This window comes from Schistocerca nitens, chromosome 4, assembly GCF_023898315.1.
Source record: "Schistocerca nitens isolate TAMUIC-IGC-003100 chromosome 4, iqSchNite1.1, whole genome shotgun sequence".
In the NCBI taxonomy this organism is placed as follows: Eukaryota; Metazoa; Arthropoda; class Insecta; order Orthoptera; family Acrididae; genus Schistocerca; species Schistocerca nitens.
The window spans coordinates 334,171,923-334,192,497 of NC_064617.1; the positions used below are offsets into that span (position 1 = coordinate 334,171,923).

At 38.1% G+C, this 20,575-nt stretch overlaps 1 protein-coding gene across 1 annotated transcript in view; it reads left to right on the forward strand.

Annotated features, from left to right (window-relative positions):
• Positions 1–19,312, forward strand: part of LOC126252290 (uncharacterized) — a 63,746-nt gene extending 44,434 nt beyond the window's left edge. Inside the window, exons 5-9 of the mRNA XM_049953171.1 lie at positions 8,187–8,338; positions 8,444–8,653; positions 14,888–14,989; positions 17,693–17,872; positions 19,223–19,312. Of these exons, the coding sequence (XP_049809128.1) occupies positions 8,187–8,338; positions 8,444–8,653; positions 14,888–14,989; positions 17,693–17,872; positions 19,223–19,312 (734 nt within the window). The remainder of the gene's footprint in view (positions 1–8,186; positions 8,339–8,443; positions 8,654–14,887; positions 14,990–17,692; positions 17,873–19,222) is intronic.
• Positions 19,313–20,575: the final 1,263 nt, after the last annotated feature.

Consider the following 20,575-nt stretch of genomic DNA (forward strand, 5'->3'; position numbering starts at 1 on the left):
CAGTAGATGACTGATGCGAGTGCCTTTGCTAACAGTATGACATTGCCTGCAGCACCTATCCTGGGCTAGTGACCATATGACCTGGTCAGATGTGTCCTTATTTCAGTTGGTAAGAGCTGATAGGGTTTGTAATGGTGTTGGCTGTGTTTACATCGAATAGCCTGGGTCCTCTGGTCCAAATGAACTGATCATTGACTGGAAATGGTAATGTTTATGTATTTTGAGAACATTTGCAGCCATTAAAGGATTTCAATGTCTTGTCAACGGGGTATGTTTGAGGAACATTCTGGACAAGTCAAATGAATGATTTGGTCACCAGGATCACACATCATGAATCCCATAGAACATTTATGGGACACAATCAAGAGACCAGTTCATGCACAACATCCTGCACCAGCAATGCTTCCACAATTATGGGTGGTGTAGAGACAATATGGTTCAATGTTTCTGCAGGGGACTTCCAATGACTTGTTGAGTCCACGTCATGTCAAATTGCTGCAGCACATTGAGCAAAAGGAGGTATCCCATGACTTTTGTCACCTCAGTGTATAGTATAGCTAGTAGAAAATGGGGTGCTTTCACACATGGCTGTAACTTTGATTGGAATGGAAATCCTGCAGCCAGATGATGAAGAGAATTCTTGAGTGCCAGTGCAAGGCAGGTCATTCATTTAGGTCATCCACTGTGAAGTAACGCATGATCAGAAAGCAAGAGTGACTGATGGATAGACTCACAGCTTAGGTGGACAAAAGGATTTCACACTGGGGGCTACAGGTATGAGGTATGGTATTGGGTACAATATCCCTCATCTCAGGTTGTGGTGGGAGATTCTCAAAGCCACAGCAAGGTGTGATTTGCGTTATCAAGATGTTGATAGTAGTGGGTGATGAAGACACAAGACTATGGACTATCGGGCAGGATACTGTCTGTTAATCTGGAAGATTAGTTCATATAAATCACTGAAATATTTTTACCAAATAGATGAAAAATGTGGTTGATAGTAGTAATGAACAGGATTGAGCTTTGAGTTTATACTCATTTAGGTTTCCAATTGTTGTTCTCTATATTGTAGTAAAAGCCTTAAAAATCTGTCCATGTTTCTAAATAATGTGGATATCTTCATAATTTATAAAACCAACAGAAGTATGTCTTATTAGTGTCTTCTTCTACAAAATTTCTTAACATCTCAGTCCTGAGACTGATATTTTCTGTTAGTGTTACAAGGTAGAATGTGTCCAGTTACATAAGTATCCATACATGTAGTACAAGTATAATTATTTTCCTTCAACAAGTAGTCATATTAATATATACAGGATGGAGTGTTAGCCATAAGGTATACAGGAGACCTTCCATGAAGTTTGGAAAGTTGGACAGTATTGCTCAAAACAATGAAGCTGGGGAGAGGGTTGGCCATGAGTAGTGCCTGGATAGCTCATTCAGTGAGACCATTACACACAAAATGCTAGGTTCAAAGCTCAACTCTCAAACATCGCTGCAATTTGCTAGAACGTTTCAAACTACTGCACACTTTGCTGCAGAGCATAAGATTCTATATATATTTTCATCTTTATGCTTTAAATCAGTTTGTTCTGTTCACAGAACATTTTTTGTAATATATATGATAAAAAAAGAGAACGTAATAGCATGTGCTTAAGACTGAATGCACAATAATAATTCTCAGTATGTTCAATAAAGAAAATTCAGTATAGTTGCTCACACTGATTAGTGAATTATTAACTTGTTCCAAATCTATGAATATCCTGCTGTGTGTGTGTTCAGTAACATTTTCAATCAAGTGAGTGTGGCTGTCAAATGGTCATCAGGTAAGGAATAGGGAAGAGGGTTGTACCTTGAGGTGGCATGTACCCTGACCCATTTCACAACTCTAGTCTTTGCTCTCTAACTTCAGTCTTTTTCACACCAATGGTATGAGTAAGACAGCTTACTTACAGAAACAATTATATAAATTTCCTTGACATGTATCATTGCTTTTTTTTCTTCTAAAAGTAACTTTTTCTGTTCTAATTCAATGTTACTCCAGCTACAGATGCATAAATAAAATTAATCTTAAATGGTTAAGTTTTGTGACAGACATTCGTCATACAGTAATAACCAATCTGCCATTTTATTATTTTAGGTTACATTAACCATTTATTGAAGTGGGTGGAAAATTGTACCTTGGGCCAAGTGGTGATATTACACCATGATCATGGCCCAAGTACTGTGTAATAGACATTTATAATGTGGTAATAGAGGTTAACATAGACTTCAAACAATAAAAGTAATTTGTTGCTTTTAAATATTTATTAGCATGAATTTTAGGCCAGTTTGTTAACAAAAAATTACTTTCATGTGTGTGAATTTGTGTATTGTGTATCAAAAACTGTTTGATCTGTTATGAGAAAAGAAGATGTCAGTATAACAGAGAGAAAATATCTCTCCAAGCTAGTGATAAATGGTAAAGCTTAACATATGAATCCTTCCATGATATCTTCATGTATATCAGTGACTGGTCACCATCAAGTACAAATCCTTTTATGCAGAGAGAAATTGCTCAGGTTTTAAGTTTTCCCATGTTCCAAGCTCTGATGTTCTGAAAATCATAATGTTCCTAAAAATTTTTAACTCGTTAGGTTTGGATGAGGTTCCCATTACAATCACTAAGTTAGTCTGTCATAGTATTTCATATCCACTCTCCCTCATAAGCAACCACTCTTTTGATGAGGAATGTTTTCCAGATTGATTAAAATACACTAAGGTTTAAGTCTGACAAGCTCTTAGAAAGAGAAAACAAGATGAAATGGGGAGCTGTAGACCTATCTTATTGTTTCTCAAAAATAGTTGAGAGTTGCATGTGATCAGTTGGGCCCAGATTGCATTGACCTAAAACACATCAAAATATGCAAGCACTTATGACCTAAAACTTATACAAATATAAACTTAAAAATGAAATATGAGTTTATACAACTTCATTTAAAAACATTCTTGTTGATAGGTTTTGATACCATGTAACACAAAATTCACTACTGAACAAACTGTGAGTGTAGTAATTACTTTTTGCAGTGTTTGAAACTACCTAGGACTATTTTTTAAATGTCTACATGTAAAAAAAAGAAAGTGAAAGTAATGAAACCTATCCAAACAATAAAACCAAGTTTTTACTCCTGTACACCATTTGTTTAAGGTCATACAGATTAGTTAATACAACCTGTCAGTCTATTTTCTTCAGTGTTGCATGGGATCAAAAGGTGCATTTTCCATTTTCCGGTTTTCCATTTTCAAAGATCTACAGTTGTGCTTGAGGATAGTTTTATACCTGGAAAAGTTCCTCTCCACATCACAGAATGTCACAGGAGCAAATTTGAAGACAGGAAAGTCACTACAGGCCAGCATTGGTTTATTGTGTTCAAATGTTGTGGCATTCCCAGAAAGACTCACTAATTTTGCACATTGTATAATATCCAAGATTTCACAGTAGAAAACTTTCCAATTTGTTGCTCACTTTGTCAGCAACATGACCATGAGCTTGTAGGTAGTGGGGAGTGGGCATGGTAATTGTGACGATAAATAATCACTGACACTCCTGTCACTTACTATGAATACTTTTATTCTCGCAGTCTATACACAATGCTTGTAGTATAGAGCATGTACTACAGAGAACTGATCTGGCAAATATACAGTTGTTCTTGCTGTGGTAGGACAGAGATATTATTGGGGGTGGGGGGGATAGAGCCAGTGGTTCTATGTCCCCACAATCTCAACCCAACTCACTCTGCAGATGTTGCACAACAACCACGGTGTCACACCGTTGAGCACCAGTAGCTTTCAGTCATATGATGGCTTCTGCATCTCTGTGTAATGCATGTACAATGCAACTGACATACACACACCACACTGGGTAGATAATCTGAAGCCCCTTGGCTACCTAAGCCATGTATGAGACACCATCTATCACTAGCACCAAACCACTGTCTCTGTTCAAGCCACCTGGCCACAATAGTTCCATAGAGTTAACAAAGAAATTATCAATTGTTAAGTTGTTTACTCTTTTGAGAGCTTTACACATTAGGAGGAAATTTTACCTAGGCCTGTCAACTTTTAGAACACCAATCACTTTGTTGTGCACCTCCTCGTAGCACACATAGATTCACCTGAAACTGGGTGTGTTGTAGAGGAGGGTATTAGTGTTTAACATCCCATTGACAATGAGGTCATTAGCGATGAGCACAAGCTCAGATTTGGGAAGGATGGAGAAGGAAAGTGGCCATGCCCTTTTGAAGGGACCATGCTTGCCACCTATAGTCCCAATAAATAATGCTTTGTAGTAATGGTTGTGCTTATTTGTGACAATACCACCAAAACACCACCATGTGTGCAACATTTTCATGTTTTTCTTCTTGTGGCCTTAAAGTTACAACAAAAATATGCATTTTTTTAGAAAAGTTGGCCATAATATGACCTATCATAACCAAAGGTGGTTGAGATATGATCTTTACTAAAAAAGATGTAAATATGGCTTTATATGCACAATAAAAATACATTTTTCTATGCTACAGTACCTGGATAATGCATAAATTGTCGTAAAATTCACCCTGAATTTCAGGGAAAAAAATGAGTTCTCATTAAAATCCCAATCCTAGTGATCAGTTAGAAAATTGTCATTCATCCCACGGCATTATTATATGCAAACAATACTGTATCATTAAAGACTGCAACACAACCCATGCAATAAATAAAGTGGTCACAAAAGTAAACAGATTCCTAATAGTAGAATATATGTGTTCGGTGCCTTTTATGACCTCATCAAAGGTTTTGATGCTATAAATCATGGCCAGCTTCTCAACAAACTATTGTTTTCAAGGTAGTTCTCTTCGTTGGATGCCATTTTATTTAGCAAACATTAAAAAGCGTACCTGTTTAAATCAATGGCAAAAAATTCCTGTCTGGCTGGAAACACACACAATTAGGCATTCCACAAAGTTCTGTATTAGGGCCCTTAGTATTATGATATTACATTGGTGATATGCCAAGCCAGATTCATTCTGATGGCATCCTCTATGCAGATGACTCAACAGCAATAGTGTGCTGTTAACTGATGAAACTTTACTCTGCCACACTGAGCAGGCTCTTGGGTATTACAGACTTGGGTCAAAAATAATACCTTGAAACCAAACTATGCAAAAATGGAAACTGTTTGTTTCACCATAAAACAATGTACACAATGTGCAAGTGAAATATAATACTGAATATAGACAAAAAACTGAACACTGCTAATTGTCAAATTTCCTGGTGTAATATTACTACAAAAAAAAGTGTTGTGAGGTAGTCACGTGGACAGCATATTGAGTCATCTGAACAGTCCCACATATGTTTTATATAAAATCACTGCGTTTACTGTAGAAAAACTGTATATCATTCATATTTTTCTTCTGTTCATTAGATGCAATATAATTATCTCAGAAAACTAATCTACTCAAAGCTTTTAGACTACAGAAAAAGGTCATTAGAGCTATGGTGGGAGCTTAAACAAAACAACATTGCACACCATTGTCCATAAAGTTAAATCTGATGTCAACTCCAAGTCTGTATGTACATGAGACTCTCATTTCCCCAAAGAGAAACCTACAATTTTTTGAGAGCAACTGTTTGTGCCTCAGCATGAGACTAGACATGGGGCAAGTTACATGGTACATAGCTACAGACTAAAACTATATGAAGAAACTCCTCATTATATGGGCATGAAATTTGTAAATGAAACCTGTAAGAGTTAAGTGTGACCCAAATCTAAAAATTACTGAAAACACTCAACAAATAAGTGCTACTGTAGTGTAGAAGATCTTATTAATAATAAACAACTAAAACAGTATCTGGATAAAGAAATAACACTGTATGTTTTATTACCCTAGAATTGTTTCACCTGTGTCCTATATTTCACTGTATGGGGCATGTTGTGTGATAATAAAAATTTGATTAGATTTGGTGCTAAGGTATACATAATATTTTGTAACAGAACCCTTTACCATGACATTAACTTCAGTTGAGAATTGTAGAGAATTATGATCTTCACATACGAAACAAAATTTCTTATCTAATGGGTCATCTGGAGGAGACCTTCCTAGCCTCCTAAAACATCAAGCTCCTAATCTGGGCCGGCCGAAGTGGCACTGCAGTCTGGAACCGCAGGACCGCTACGGCCGCAGGTTCGAATCCTGCCTCGGGCATGGATGTTTGTGATGTCCTTAGGTTAGTTAGGTTTAACTAGTTCTAAGTTCTAGGGGACTAATGACCTCAGCGGTTGAGTCCATAGTGCTCAGAGCCATTTGAACCATCCTAATCTGGTTCAGGTTCGTTAATGATATATTCATGATCTGGTCTCTGGGCCAAGACACTCCATGTTCATTCCTTCACAACCTCAACACCTTCTCTGCCACTCTGTTCATGTGGTCCTCCTCAACCCAGCATGCCACCTTACTAATTGTTGATCTCCTCCTCTCTGATGGCTCCATCTGCATCTCTGTCCACATTAAACCCACCAACCACCAACAGTACCTGCATTTTGAAAGTTGTCATCCCTTTCACACCAAAAAATCCATCCTATACAACCTGGTTACCCAGGGACAGCGGATCTGCAGTGACAAAAACTCCCTTGCTCAGTATGCTGAGGGTCTCACCAAGGCCTTCACAGACAGGCACTATCCCCCAGACCTAGTCCGCAAACAGATCTTCTGTGCCATTTGCCTTCACACCCCAATCCACCCATCACTCCCAAGAACCAGCACAAAGGAGTGTCCCCTTCATCATCCACTACCACCCCAGACTGGAACAACTGAACAACAGGTTTGGTTACCTATCATCATGCCCTGAAATGAGGGACATCCTACCTGAGATACCCCCCCTCCTCCCCCAAAGTGGCGGTCTGTCACCCACCCAACCTCCACAGTATCCTAGTCCATCCCTATGGCACTTTCAATCCCAACACCTTGCCACAAGGATCGTATACCTGTGGAAGACCCAGGTCCAAAACCTGGCCAATCCATTCACTCAGCACGTCCAATTGCAGGTCACCCTTCAGGGATCAGGCCATCTGTGAAAGCAGCTTTGTCATTTACCACTCTGCTGCAATCATTTCACAGCTTTTTATATTGGTATGACTACCAACCAGCTGCCACTAGGATGAACGGGCATTGTCAGACTGTGGCCAAGAGCAAAGTAGACCACCCTGTAGCACAACATGCAGCTGAACACTAAACACTTGATTTAAATGTCTGCTTCACTACCCAAGCCATCTGGATCCTTCTCTCCACCGCCAGCTTTTCTGAACTGTACAGATGGGAGTTATCGTTACAACACGTTCTCCACTACCATTTATCCAGGCCTCAACCTACAGTAACTACTGCCCCCCACAGCCCCCACCCAACATTTTCTGCCCCCTCTGTCCTATCATCTCCTCCCCATTCTCATCTCCAACTCTGTTTATTTGTTGCCCTCTGCCTATGCATCCGTCCATCTTTCCCCTCTCCACTCCCTTTTTAATTTTTTTTCCCCAACTCCCTGCCCCAGAACCTCCCGATGCAGCATCTGTTGGCGTTCTTGTCCCTGAACACTCCACCAGACATTGCTCGTCTCTCTTTTCCCACCCATACACTGCTATCACTTACTCTTCCCTGCCCCCTTCAGATTGCTGCTTGCATCCCATGTGATAGCTGCATTCCAGCCCGAGGTGCTGGAGTTGGTGGTCATGTATGCATGAGGGGTGCTTGCTTGTGTGTATGAATGGTGTGTGTCACTCTTTTACTGATGAAAGTTGTGACCGAGAGTTGTATGTAAGTGTCATTTAATTGTGCCTTCTTTATGGTAAGTAGCAATCTGTCTTTTCCTACCTTGCTGAAGTTCCTATCTGGAGTTCCCATTGTTTTAAAATTTCTTATCTACATTTGAAATGGACAGTTATTACTTACACTTAGTTTTCTTATCTCAGTGTCTCTATGGAAGCAGATAAATTATTTATTATAAAATAACACGCTGATTGTAAAAACCAAGGCTGGATATGGGAAACACCTTACTTAGTATATTCCATGTTTCTATTTTTAATGTTCTTTCTCTTCTTCCAGTCCGAGTAGAGTTTTATTGTTATTTTGTGAGTTGGGGTGAGAAGTAATTATGCTGTTTCCAAATTCTTATTCCAGGAGAGAGGGAGAAGCTTATGGAGCTTCTGCTAGAGGGTTATGATCATATACTTGATGTCGAAAATGATGATGGACTGTCAATAATTGAGGTAGTAGCACAAAGTGAGCAGCCTGAGACATTACAATTTTTGCAGTCTATATCTGACTTTGAGGTTTGTATTTATTAATAAAGGCAATTAATAACTAAATGTTATGGGTAAATCGAAACATAACAAAAAAGTTTGCACTTGTAGAAGTAAAATGCATTGTTGTGATAGGAAAGAAGAGAGGAGCTTCATAATGCCGTACGTCAGGGGAATCTTTTAAGAGTTCGTGAGCTTCTTGAAGCAGATGATGCAGAACTTCTTGCTATTGCAAAGAACATATATGGTCGAAGCAGTCTGCATATAGCTGTACTGTGTCAAGATGAAGAGATCACACAGTTTCTGACTGATAGATTTCCTACAACACTGAAAACCGGAGATAATGTAAGTATGTCATTCCGTTCCAACTTGTACTTATTTACTCCATTCATTAAGTATTACAGCCAGCTATGTGCCATACAAATAACAGTTATCCAAAAGGAAAAAAGAGAAAGATAATTGGTATAGCACTAGTGCATAAATGAATCACAACATTATAAGACATTTACAGGCAGAGTCATTATAGGTGCTGATATATGAGTGGCATGTAATCAATAAAACAGCTACACCTGCTGCAGAATAAAATAAAGTAAGGAACACTGAAATATGTACTGATGGAAAATTTGGAGTAGAATAAAATAAGTCTAAAGATAGATCATCAGTTCCTTATCAGTGAGCAGTGCATAGAAGAGATGGAAAATTTAATAGTTTTTAGACAACATCTTTTTAAGAGTTAACAAGTTCTCTCTCTCCCTCTCTCTCTCTCTTTCTCTCTCTGTCTCCCCCATCCCCTCCCCCTCTGCCTCTGTTGCTCCTGACTACTTTAACAACAATGTGATTCTCTAAACATGTGACTACATCTATGAATATGTGTAACAGTAAACATGTAACTACACATCCACGAATATAGAAGTCACAATGCATTCCATCTGATGATGAACATAAATAATAATAAAAATTTAGCAGTCTTTATTTGCAGTGCCAGCAGAGAGACAAAGCTTAGTGATCTCAATGCTAGTCTTAGCGTGGTGATAATAAATGTGGACAACATATTTATCAAGAAGGTTATAGAAGATTTGTGTATCTGGTATATCTAATACACAATCACTTACATCCTATCAATATTTCAGGCATACTAGTACCATTTAGATCAAAAGTGAGAGATAGCGAAGAGTTGTAAATTCCATTCTGAATAAACGTGTATCAAGTGAGGAATAAAATACAGCAAAGTTATCATTTGGGAAATATTGAGAAAACAGATTATGACTCTTTCAGATCAGAAGAGATTGTCAGTTGATCTATGCTGAATCTAATGAAAATTTTGACTATCATATTTCAGAAAATAGTAGAACATTTTGGTCCTATGTAAAGTTAGTGAATGACAAAACCTGTCATCTCATCTCTTATGGATCACTCCATTGTCAAGTCAGAACACAACAAGAAGAAAGGCTGAACATATTTTTTTTTTAAATTTAAAACTACAATCCTGTATAGCTACTGTACTACCCTCTGTCTGCCAGGCTGATGTGTGATATTGGAATAACCATCACCAGTATTCAGAGACAACAAAAAATACTGAAATTAAACAAGTCACTAAACATGCCAAACTTTTTATTAGACAGAATTTTTGGGGACTTAGTTCACAAACACCAAGAAACACTCACATGGGGAAAACATGATTAGAAAAGAGTGGATATCATTCTACTGAATATTATATGATATGTACAATGAGCACTGAACTCAGAGTCAAATATTTATACATTGCAGAGAAACATGTGGAGCAGATGAAGTGCTTGAACAAAGCAGACTGTAAATCCAAGAGATAAAACTGCTTGATGATAAAAATAGTTAATATGTTAAATGTAAATAAATGAATGATTGAAAATCTTTTATCTTTCTTGTGAAGCCAGATAAAAGTCATTTCTGCTAATTATATTTTTCTAAAACAAAACTTTAGACCTTGTTAGAGTCACAGTTGTGAAAGAATTCACATATTCTCCAATTTGGATTACTTACCTAAAGATTTCATAGAAATTTGCTCTAAAAAGATAGCAAATTTTTATCCGAAACATTGAAAGAACATTCATCTCAGATTTACAGCTCTTTACACACAGAATACAGCTCAGTGTAATACTGAAGGAGATATATGTGTTAAAAGCACTGTTTTGAAGGGAGAAAACACACAAAGTCAGTTTATACTCATTTACTCATTCATACACTAATTATCAAATCAGCAGGTACATTGGACTGTACAAAAGTTCCAAATTTTCTGAATTTTAAATATTGTATGTAGTGTACTGCAATGTAGAATCCAAATTTGTGACCTAGAGAACCTTGTGCTAGTTTAGGAGGAGCCATCAAACTGAAATTTTGACATTTTTTCCCCTAGCATTGGATGCAAAAATACCTTAAACCTCTCTTGTAAAGTGTACTAAAATACAGCAAAATCATCAAAAAAGTTAAAGGGACAAGTTTTAGCATAATTTTTTCAAAAGGATAATGGTAGGTACCTGTTATGGTCAACGTTTAACAGCAACAACACCCCTCCCCACCATCATATCTGCTAAGTCCATGTAAAAATGGCAAAAACTGCAGCTTCTTTGTGGCAGATACTTCTAAACTTGCTACGTTTAGAACCCTAAGGTCACCTCCTTCCTTACTGTCTTCAATGAGATCTATTTTCAGTATAGATCAATAACTACACAGAAAATCATAGTTTTTGATCTATGCAATGACCCTATAAAATTGCCATTACATCTGACATTATGCCATTTCTTACCAGCTACATGGATATTTTAAAAATGCAAATTACTCCTAATGAAAAAACAATTAACAGAATACAAAGCCACTTGAAAGAAGTCAATGCCTTGACTAATTTTGCTCAAATGACAAGTCAGATTTGCCATCAGCTTCTTCCACTTCAGTAATGATGTATTTGGTGGGATTTTACTGTTGTCATAATCATCAAAACGGAATCTGCAGCTGCATTCATCATTGTCATTGTGTGAATCATCCCTCCTCATGTTAGCTCCTAGCCCCAAACAATTGGAATAAATGCATTACCCAGTCAGGTCTGCACATACAGGTCAATACAAAAAGTATTATACTGGTTGGCATTGTGAGTATCGGTAGGTAAGAGTTTCATGAAGATGGAATTTCTGTTATGCTGTGAATTCACAGACTTGTTGGTAGTGAGTTTATTCAGTCTCTCTAACCATATGTTCAGCATATGCTTTAGAAATTTGGTGTGATGATGTGTTAGGGGTGGTTGAAAAATAGCAACCAAGTCAGACAGAAAAGGATTTGTATGTGTGTGTGTGTGTGTGTGTGTGTGTGTGTGTGTGTGTGTGTGTGTGTGTGTGTGTGTGTGTGTGTAAATAATGCTGACTTCTTCTTTCCTTGCTCAAAAGGGTCTTAGTATCCAAGTGTGCTGATGTTTTACAAAAGCTTGAAATTTTGTGTGGACTTCAATGTGAGATGCTTTTAATAGTTTCTACAATGAAAATCTGTCTCAAAATCTGGCAGAAAATTCAAAGAGATACATTGGTTTTATGTAAAGTACAGCAATGGCAAGATACAATCAATATCTACACTGTGGATAGCAATGTTAATGTTACTGACAACAGCACCACAAACTAGTCATCCTGCATAAAACTCTTCAGGATGCATAAAAGGATAGTGAGAATCATGGCTAGAAAAATAAGGAACAAACCCTGCATCCCACTATTTAAAAGGATGGGGATTATTCCTTTTCCATGTATTTACATCTTTGAAAGTGCAATGTTCACTAAGCAATATGCAATAACAAATCATAGTGTCCTCCTCAAAAATGAAAAACTGCATCAACATGACACAAGACAGAAAACTTACTTCCACATGCTCCAAATAAAAACCAGTTTGCACCAGAAAGGAACACTACACTATGGCAAAATTATTTACATTAAGTTGCCAAAATAAATTAAAGTAATAAATGATCTAAAATAAATTAAAGCAGTATTAAAGGAATATCTATTAACACATTGCTTCTATAGTCTGGAAGAGTTCCACCAAAATTCTTGAGAGCCACGTTATTTATCACTTTAAAAAATTGTGTAAAAATGACTACCTACTTGTAGCATGTAAAGACTGTAATCATTAATATTAGTTTATTCATGTTTTTAGTTGTAATTTTCTAGTAAAGTTGTCACATCTGAAAAAAATATATTCATTACTGTAAAAATGGAGATATATTTGCACTGACCTGTCCAATATCAGATGTGCTGCACTGTAGATGTAAGATTTACTGGACCAAATAAACACTTATACAGATATTAAACATGGTTTTTAAAAAATTCTTCATCAAAAAAGACAAAGTAAACATTCCAGAATTCAAATAAAAATAGCTGACAAGATGAGAATCTTAACAGTAGATACCTAGCAACGCACAACTTAAGGCACTTAATAAAAGCAAAGCTTCCAATCCAGACTGAAAACTAATTAGGTTCCTTTCAGGGTATTCTGATCTAATAGATCCATATATTTCATCCATATACAAGTTGCACAGATTACACAAATACACAAGAAAGGAAATGGAAGTAGTGCACTGCATTACAGACATGTCACTGGCATTGATTTGCACTAGGATTTTGGAACATATGTGTCCAAATGAGAAAACTGACTATTGACACAGTGAGCATGGATTTAGAAAATATCATTCTTGTGAAACACAACTTGTACTTTATTCTCAGAAAGTAATGAGTGCTGTTGACATGGTATAAAAACTACTTCCTTAATTTTAGGTTTAGAGAAAGCTTTTGACACCATTCCTCCCAAACAGTTCTAATAAAATGGCATGCCTATGAAGTATCATCACAGTTACACAACTGAATTTGTGACTTCCTGTCAGAAAGATCACATTTCATAGTAACTGACAGAAAACCACTGAGAAAAACAGATGTGTTATCTGGTGCTTCCTGAGGAAGTGTTACAGATGCTGTGCTGTTTCTAATATGTATAAACGATTTAAGAGACAATCTGAGCTGCCTATGAGATTGTTTGCAGATGATGGTGTTGCTTACTGCCCACTTATGTCATTAAAAGAAGAATTGCCAAGTTATTTAGACTAGATATCTGTATGGTGCAAAATGTGGCAACTGACTCTAAACAACAAAAAGTGTGAGGTCATCCACATGAGTATTAAAACGAATTCACTAAATTTCAGTTGCATGATAAATCACATAAATTTAAAGGCTGTCAATTTTACTAAATACCTAGGGTTTACAATTACTAACAGCTTAAATTGGAACAATCACATAGAAACTATTGCAGGGAAGGTGAACCAAAGACTGTGTGTTACTGGCAGAACAGTTCAGTGATGCAACAGATCTACAAAAGAGATTGCCTACATTACACTTATCTGCTCTCTTCTGTGGTATTGCTTCATAGTATGGGATCCTTATCAGATAGGATTGATAGAAGGCATCAAAAAAGTTAAAAGAAGAGCAGTTCATTTTCTATTGCCATGAAAAAGAGAAGAGAATGGCACAGGTGTGAATAGGGTGGCAATCATTAAAACAATGGTATTTCTTGTTGCATTGAGATATTTTCACTAAATTTCAATCACCAACTTTCTTCTCCAAATACAAAAATACTTTGTTGACTCTCATCTAAATGGGGAGAAATTACCATTTTAATAAGGAAAGGAAAATCATAGCTTGCCCAGAAAGATTTAAGTGTCCATTTTTCCCATGTGCTATTCAAGAGTGAAACAGTACAGAAATAGTCTGAAAGTATTTTGATGAACCCCCTACTCATGTCCATTTTGATGTGGCTCCCTTGTATCTACATGTTGCTCAAATGTTCCTGACCATAACTCAATGAACATCACTACTTGTTCTTTGATGTACTGGAGGTGTGAGCCTGCCCAGTGGAATGAGTAGATGCCTGTTGAGAATTTTTCAGTATGCAAATAATGAAGTAGCCTTTAGCAATGACCTTGTTACATTCCTAAGGATCCAATTTGTCTTTCAAGCTGATTCTGACCTGGTAACACAGATCAGTACTATTAGCATAGTTGAAGTGAGCTGCAGCCTAGAAGTAGGGAATCATTTCTTTGACACATATGACTTGTAAGTTCCAATCCATCAGGCATTCAGCTTTAAAGTAGTGTTTCATTAAGGTACATATGCAGAAATACTGGCCTCATAGTACAATGTGAAGAAGCCCCATTTTATCAGTGCAGGTAGATGCAGGTAGATATACAGGATGGTCAGGGAAGGGTGGAGGGTACAGACCAGTTTGGATCTCATGAGGACACAGGTCAACCTGATCACCCAACTCTTCAGCCCAAGCAGAAATGAACAACAGTCTCTCTCTCTCTCTCTCTCTCTCTCTCTCACACACACACACACACACACACACACACACACACACATTGCTACTTCACTAACCAAGCAATTATCACCACTATATTCTATATTTTGTTTATTGTCTATCAGACAGTTCTCTTCGTAGTGGCTGGTGATCTGCTCTGTACCATTATCTATTTTTCATCCAGGATATTCCATGATTGTATTACATACATTTATCATTTGCATGCAGCTTGAAAGGACTGCATTACACTATGCAATGGGTGTGGAAAAAGTTGAAGAACTAAGTACATTCCTCATAAGAGCAGGAGCCAGAAGAATTGCAAAGGATCTGGTATGTACATGTCTCATGACTTAATAAAATCATAACACTGTTAGGTTATGCTATTCTTAAGCTCTTTATGGTGACTCACGACTGAGTATAAAATTTATTTCAGCTCATACTTGTTGTTTAACTAGCTTGAATTATAATTTATGGCACTACAGAATGTATTCAGAAATATTCTGATAGTAAATTGAAATGTAAAATTGTTTCTTTAGTACAATTCAAAAACGATTTATTTTTGATTAATACATAATTTTATTTTCATTTGCCATTTTATTTTTCAGAAAGGGAGACAGCCAAGCTACTACTTCATGAATAAATCAGATATACTCAGGCTCCAAGAAGATGAAGATACCTTTAAAATGTAACACCTTTTCATAAGGTCCTTAAATGTATGTAAGACATGGACTAAAAGAATCCCATTTAAATGTTGTGGTTCTGTTGCTTTATGCAGCCAGTACTGAGTAATTTCAAAAAAATAATGGGCCAAGTTGTAGTTCAACAAACTAATAATACACATACATCTTGTTGTGAAAATATAAGTAAGATTATATTTAAGAAACAGTATTAATCAGTTTCCAGTTGACAGTGTTACACTATTAGCCTTCCAAAAATATTTTCATTGTGACTTTCTGTATCTGTATTAAAAGAAATGGAATCAATCACTTCATTGTGTAATGTTTAATATCTCAATATTTTTCACCTCTTTAATGTTTTCTTTCTATGTTGTTTTACAACAGTGACCACAAGAGCATCTGCATATTTCAGCCTGTTGGGAAAGCAGCCCTCATCAACTGACTGATTTATTGTGAGGGAGATTGGAATGTAATATTGTGATAACCTGCTTTTATATTTTTATTAGAACTTCATCTCAGCTCACAAATTTATGATTTTAAGGATTTTATAATGCTAGTCACTTCATGACAAAATACCTGAGTAAATTTATATTCTGCAGAACTGTGCTGCATTATGTTGGGGTCCATTTGAGGACGAGAGAAGTCATCCATTTTATTTGAAGTTTTACAATTCCTGTAGAATTCTTCACAGACTTCTGTGGAGTTTTTAACAGTTTTCTCATCAATTTCTAATTCAGGATTAAAATTAGTAGCTTTCTCAGCACCTACTTCAATCTTTACATTCCACTATACCGTTTTTAATTTGTTTATGTCATATGAGTAGAATTTAATGTTAGCCAATTGTCCTGCTTACTTAATAACTCTGTCAAACATTCTTTTGCACTTGTTTACATATATGAGAAATTCTGGATAATGCTTATTATATGCTTCCAAGTATAGTGTCTTCTTTCTAATGCTGGAGATCCTGACACCCTCAGTTATCCAAGAGTTTGTTTTGCTGGATTTGTCATGCGCTGTTGTGAAGGGAAAATTTTCATTGAACATACACATGAATTCTGGTTAAAAAAAAGCATTGAAGTTAGTGTTTACCATAAATCTGACTGTATAATGATCTGAGTACATGGTGTTGAATTCAGTGTAGTGAAACAATGTGAATAACACTGTCAAATTCAAATGTTACTCAAATGGGATCCATGAATGTTGATTAAAAGAGGAAAAGGTTATTAACATTTGTGAGGACTTTTTATGTTGATTTGAGGATGGGAGTGACAGTTCTCTCCATATGAAAATGTAAATTCTTTGTCAAATTAAAAGTTTGTAATGAAATCCTCAACAGATAAAGTTGTGTAGTTTGTCTTTTAGAGGAGAAATAATTCAAAGATCCCCATTAAACAATCAGATTTGAGTGCCAGATTATGACAATGTCAGCACTGTAACCACAACAAGCCAGAGTGTTGCCAATGAAGAGAATATACTTTTTCATATAATTTGAGAATGCCAAGTCAAACACCAGTTCAAGGACTATAGAGGAAATTGACAAATTTGTCTTGCATATCATTTTCTTCTATATGAAACAGTACAGACAGGTCATCATCATTGATACATCTGTTTCTATGGACAATAATTTCTACAGTTGTGACATTATAATAGCCAGATTAATTATATGAAAGAGTGGCTGTACTTTACTGTTTCCGACATTTTTATCACAGCTGCAGAAAACCCGAATTCAGTATTAGTGGTAATATTAAAAAAGTTTTTTGCAAGTGAAACTCTATGGAATGGATAAAGTTGTGGTGCTCCTACTGTAATGTTCGTGGAAAAAGGCTTTTATTTTAACCCTCACATTAGGACCAACAACATTTATTAAGCACAATTAACATTCCATAACAACAGATTAAAATTATCTAGTAGTCCACAAACAGAAATAGTTCTTCATGAAAAAGAATACAAGCATTAGTTCCCAATGGAAATTAATAACCAAATTTAATGTAAGTACAGGCAGTACTACTTCATTATGTATCCATATGGAAATTATAACATTAAGCACAGTTCCACTTAAGGTTTGTAGTGAGACCACATGCACATCAGGTGAAGCACTATCCAACACAAGTTGAAACTGGTTCAGGTAAACATCAGCAGCAGTCGTAGTTCACTTGCAGAGACAAAGTCAGATAATAGTAACTGAGAGCAAGCCCACCACCTCATATTTTCCCATTACAGAAGTTAACATGAATGGCCTGTCATGTCACCAACTTTCCCACTGAAAACTTCCTTGCTGGATGTGGGCAATGTTACACATCCATATCTTCCATTCACCCATCTGGTGGTGAAGTAAATTTCTCCCTCCTTGAACCAGCATGATGTGCCAGTACCTGACTGGCCAGTGTGTCAGAAGGCAACAGTGGAAGGAGGCCAGGAGCTGGGCAATATCATGACGACAGGTGCCCAAGAGACATATTGGGTCACCAACGATGATGGTGTTGGTTTTGAAGAGATTTGCAGAGTCCTAGAGAATTCTGGGAATGAAGATGTTGCCGTGAGATGTGGCAAGTCTGGTGATTCGACCTTCGTTGGCACTGGATCAATGAGGGTGCTCCACAGCTCATGAGAAGAGAGAACCAGACAACTATCCTCAGTGACCAGAAGTAGAGAGCACTACAATATGGTTGTGACAGCAGAGATGATGGACTCTCTGATGAGGGAGGCCACTGACCAGGTTGTGATAGCTACTAACACTACTTAGCACCCCCATTGCTCTTCCAAGGACTCTTGGATCCACCCCAGATTCTGCCAAAATATGCTTGCCCACACTGGGTACCCACACAGAATAGTGTGGATGCATCTGCTTGGTGTTACAGGGTGGAAACAGGAGGTCCCAAAGAACTGTGTGAGGTTGCCCATGAAAAAGCTCTGCTGAGTTTCAACCATTGATCAGCATGGACCTTTAAGAAGCTAGGGAGATGTTTCATACTGAAATCAATTTCACACACCTGAAGGTTTTAATATCTGAACTTTGAGTATACAAACTGTCCTGCCAGCCCATTTGCGGCTGGATGGAAAGGGTTTTGTGGGTTCATGATCTTTTGAAATCAGTAGCTGTGAATTTGGTACCACTGGTGGTCACCATCATACTGGATACACCCTCTATTATAGCCAGCCATTGTTGGCTACTTCATCTTCCAGTACAATGTCCATCACCAGTGGGTAGCTGCTCCTGGACCACTGATGCTTCTCCTCCAGAGAGTGTTAGGGTGCCACACAAGTATATTGTGTGTACAGAGATGGTATTGCTGACAAATAATCTGTTGAAATGCTGACCACTAGCAGGCATCACTATAGGTACCAGCTTTGCTCACGAGTAGCAAACACATTAGCAACAGTGGCGCTGCAGTCAAGGGGACTAGTTTGCATCCTCAGGTCACGTGCCTCCCAAGTGCAGTCACTGCCCAACTGCCAGCAGGCATCACTTTTTGCTCAGTTCTGGACTTTACACCAGTCACTTACAGAGACCCATCTATCAGAGACCAACCTAGGGGGCCACGTCTACACTTCACCATGACATTGTGCCAGTAGCTACCAGGGATGGAATTTAGCTAGTGAAGTTGAGCTTAATTGTGACCATCATGACTGGCATCATTAAGGACTCTTGACTATGTAATCCTTATATCTGACCAGGATGATCTTTTATTTGTGTTATTTCTAAATCTGCTCCTATATTTAACTATGCTTAAATGTGTGAGTTTGTAATAAAGTGTACTGGAAATACCACCTGGGAATCATCACTTCTGAATCCTCAATTATTTGTGTTCAGCCTTACAACCAAGGAAATAAAAGTTGGCAATGAGGATAAAGCCTGCATTCCCAGTGTAATCACCTATTTTCACAGGATATGGAACCAGATGCAGCTGTTTTCTGCTGGCTGCTGCCGTCCCTGGCTGAGTCTAATGCTACCTTCGCCTTTGTGATGGAGATGTAGCCATTGTTTTCCTTCCTTGCATGGGTGGCACAGCACTTCATACCTTCACGTTTTCAGGTGTCTTATGACACCATGCTGCTGTTCCTTGCTTCCTTTGATGCACTGCCCTCTCCTCTTCCTTGCATTTCTGCACTGCAGGGTATGATACCTTTCATTATGCACAATTCCTGCAATTCACACTGCTATCTTTGCATGCCCCTAGACATGTTGTGTATCTGGTGACATCTGTCTCTCCACTTCTTGCCACCTGTCAGCCGTTTTCCTCTCTCAAGATGCTCCACATGCCATGCATACTGGGCTGTCATTCCCATTCTCCTGGTAACTATAGCTGTCACTCCGTTCTCCTTGTGCCTATGGCATTTCTACCACCAAGGCCCACTGTCCACCCTCTGGGTGTGTTGTCTGCTCTTTCACATACTTCCCTTTGTGTGCCATTGCCCATTGCCTTTGTGGCTTTCCAGCCATCCATTCTTTCAGTGCTCATGGCACCTTCCCATCACCCCACACCCTGTCTCTGCCCTCCAGGCACGTTCCTTTTCCCTTTTTCGCTGCTTTCACAATTGTCCTTACGGCATGACCTCTGCCCCATACGATTCCTTTCCATCACCTGACTGCCCTCAGCTGAGCCCTGTATCCCATCGGCTTCCTGTGTGCTTGCTCAGCAGATGCAGTTGCTCTTTCCTCACTGCAAAGTCCATATCTCCCATGGCATCACAGTTTCTGAACAAGGAATTCTGCTTGATGCAGTCTTTACACTTGTGCCCATGTCTGCACTGTGCAGGGGCAGTCTTCTCCAGACCTTCCATCTTCTGATGCCACTGTCATCCACAGGACATATCGCACCTCACCACATTGTACCAGTCTGTCATCGGAACTACCTCCTTGGGCCACCAGTTGACCTTTGCTGGCTCTGCGGCCAATCCTTACAATTGCTACCCACAACAAGCTGGCCCATGCCAGGCTACACCTCTTGGGACTCAGTCCTACTGCAACACATTCTTATGCATTTTTTGCTCTTTTTCAGCTTTATTCCATGTTAGCATATGCCACACAAATTCAGGTCCCAGATTCTGAGCCACAGACTAGTAGCTGTCCCGAGACCCCTGCTCCATTGGACATTGTCTGCATTGACCTTGGTAGGTGTTTCTTCTGTGTAGCCACCCATCTTTTTGTCATCTTTGGGTTGTGAATACCATCTTCCTACAGTAGGGGGTGCAGGATACGTGGCTAATGTCAAGAAGGGTGTGTGTGTGGGGGGGGGGG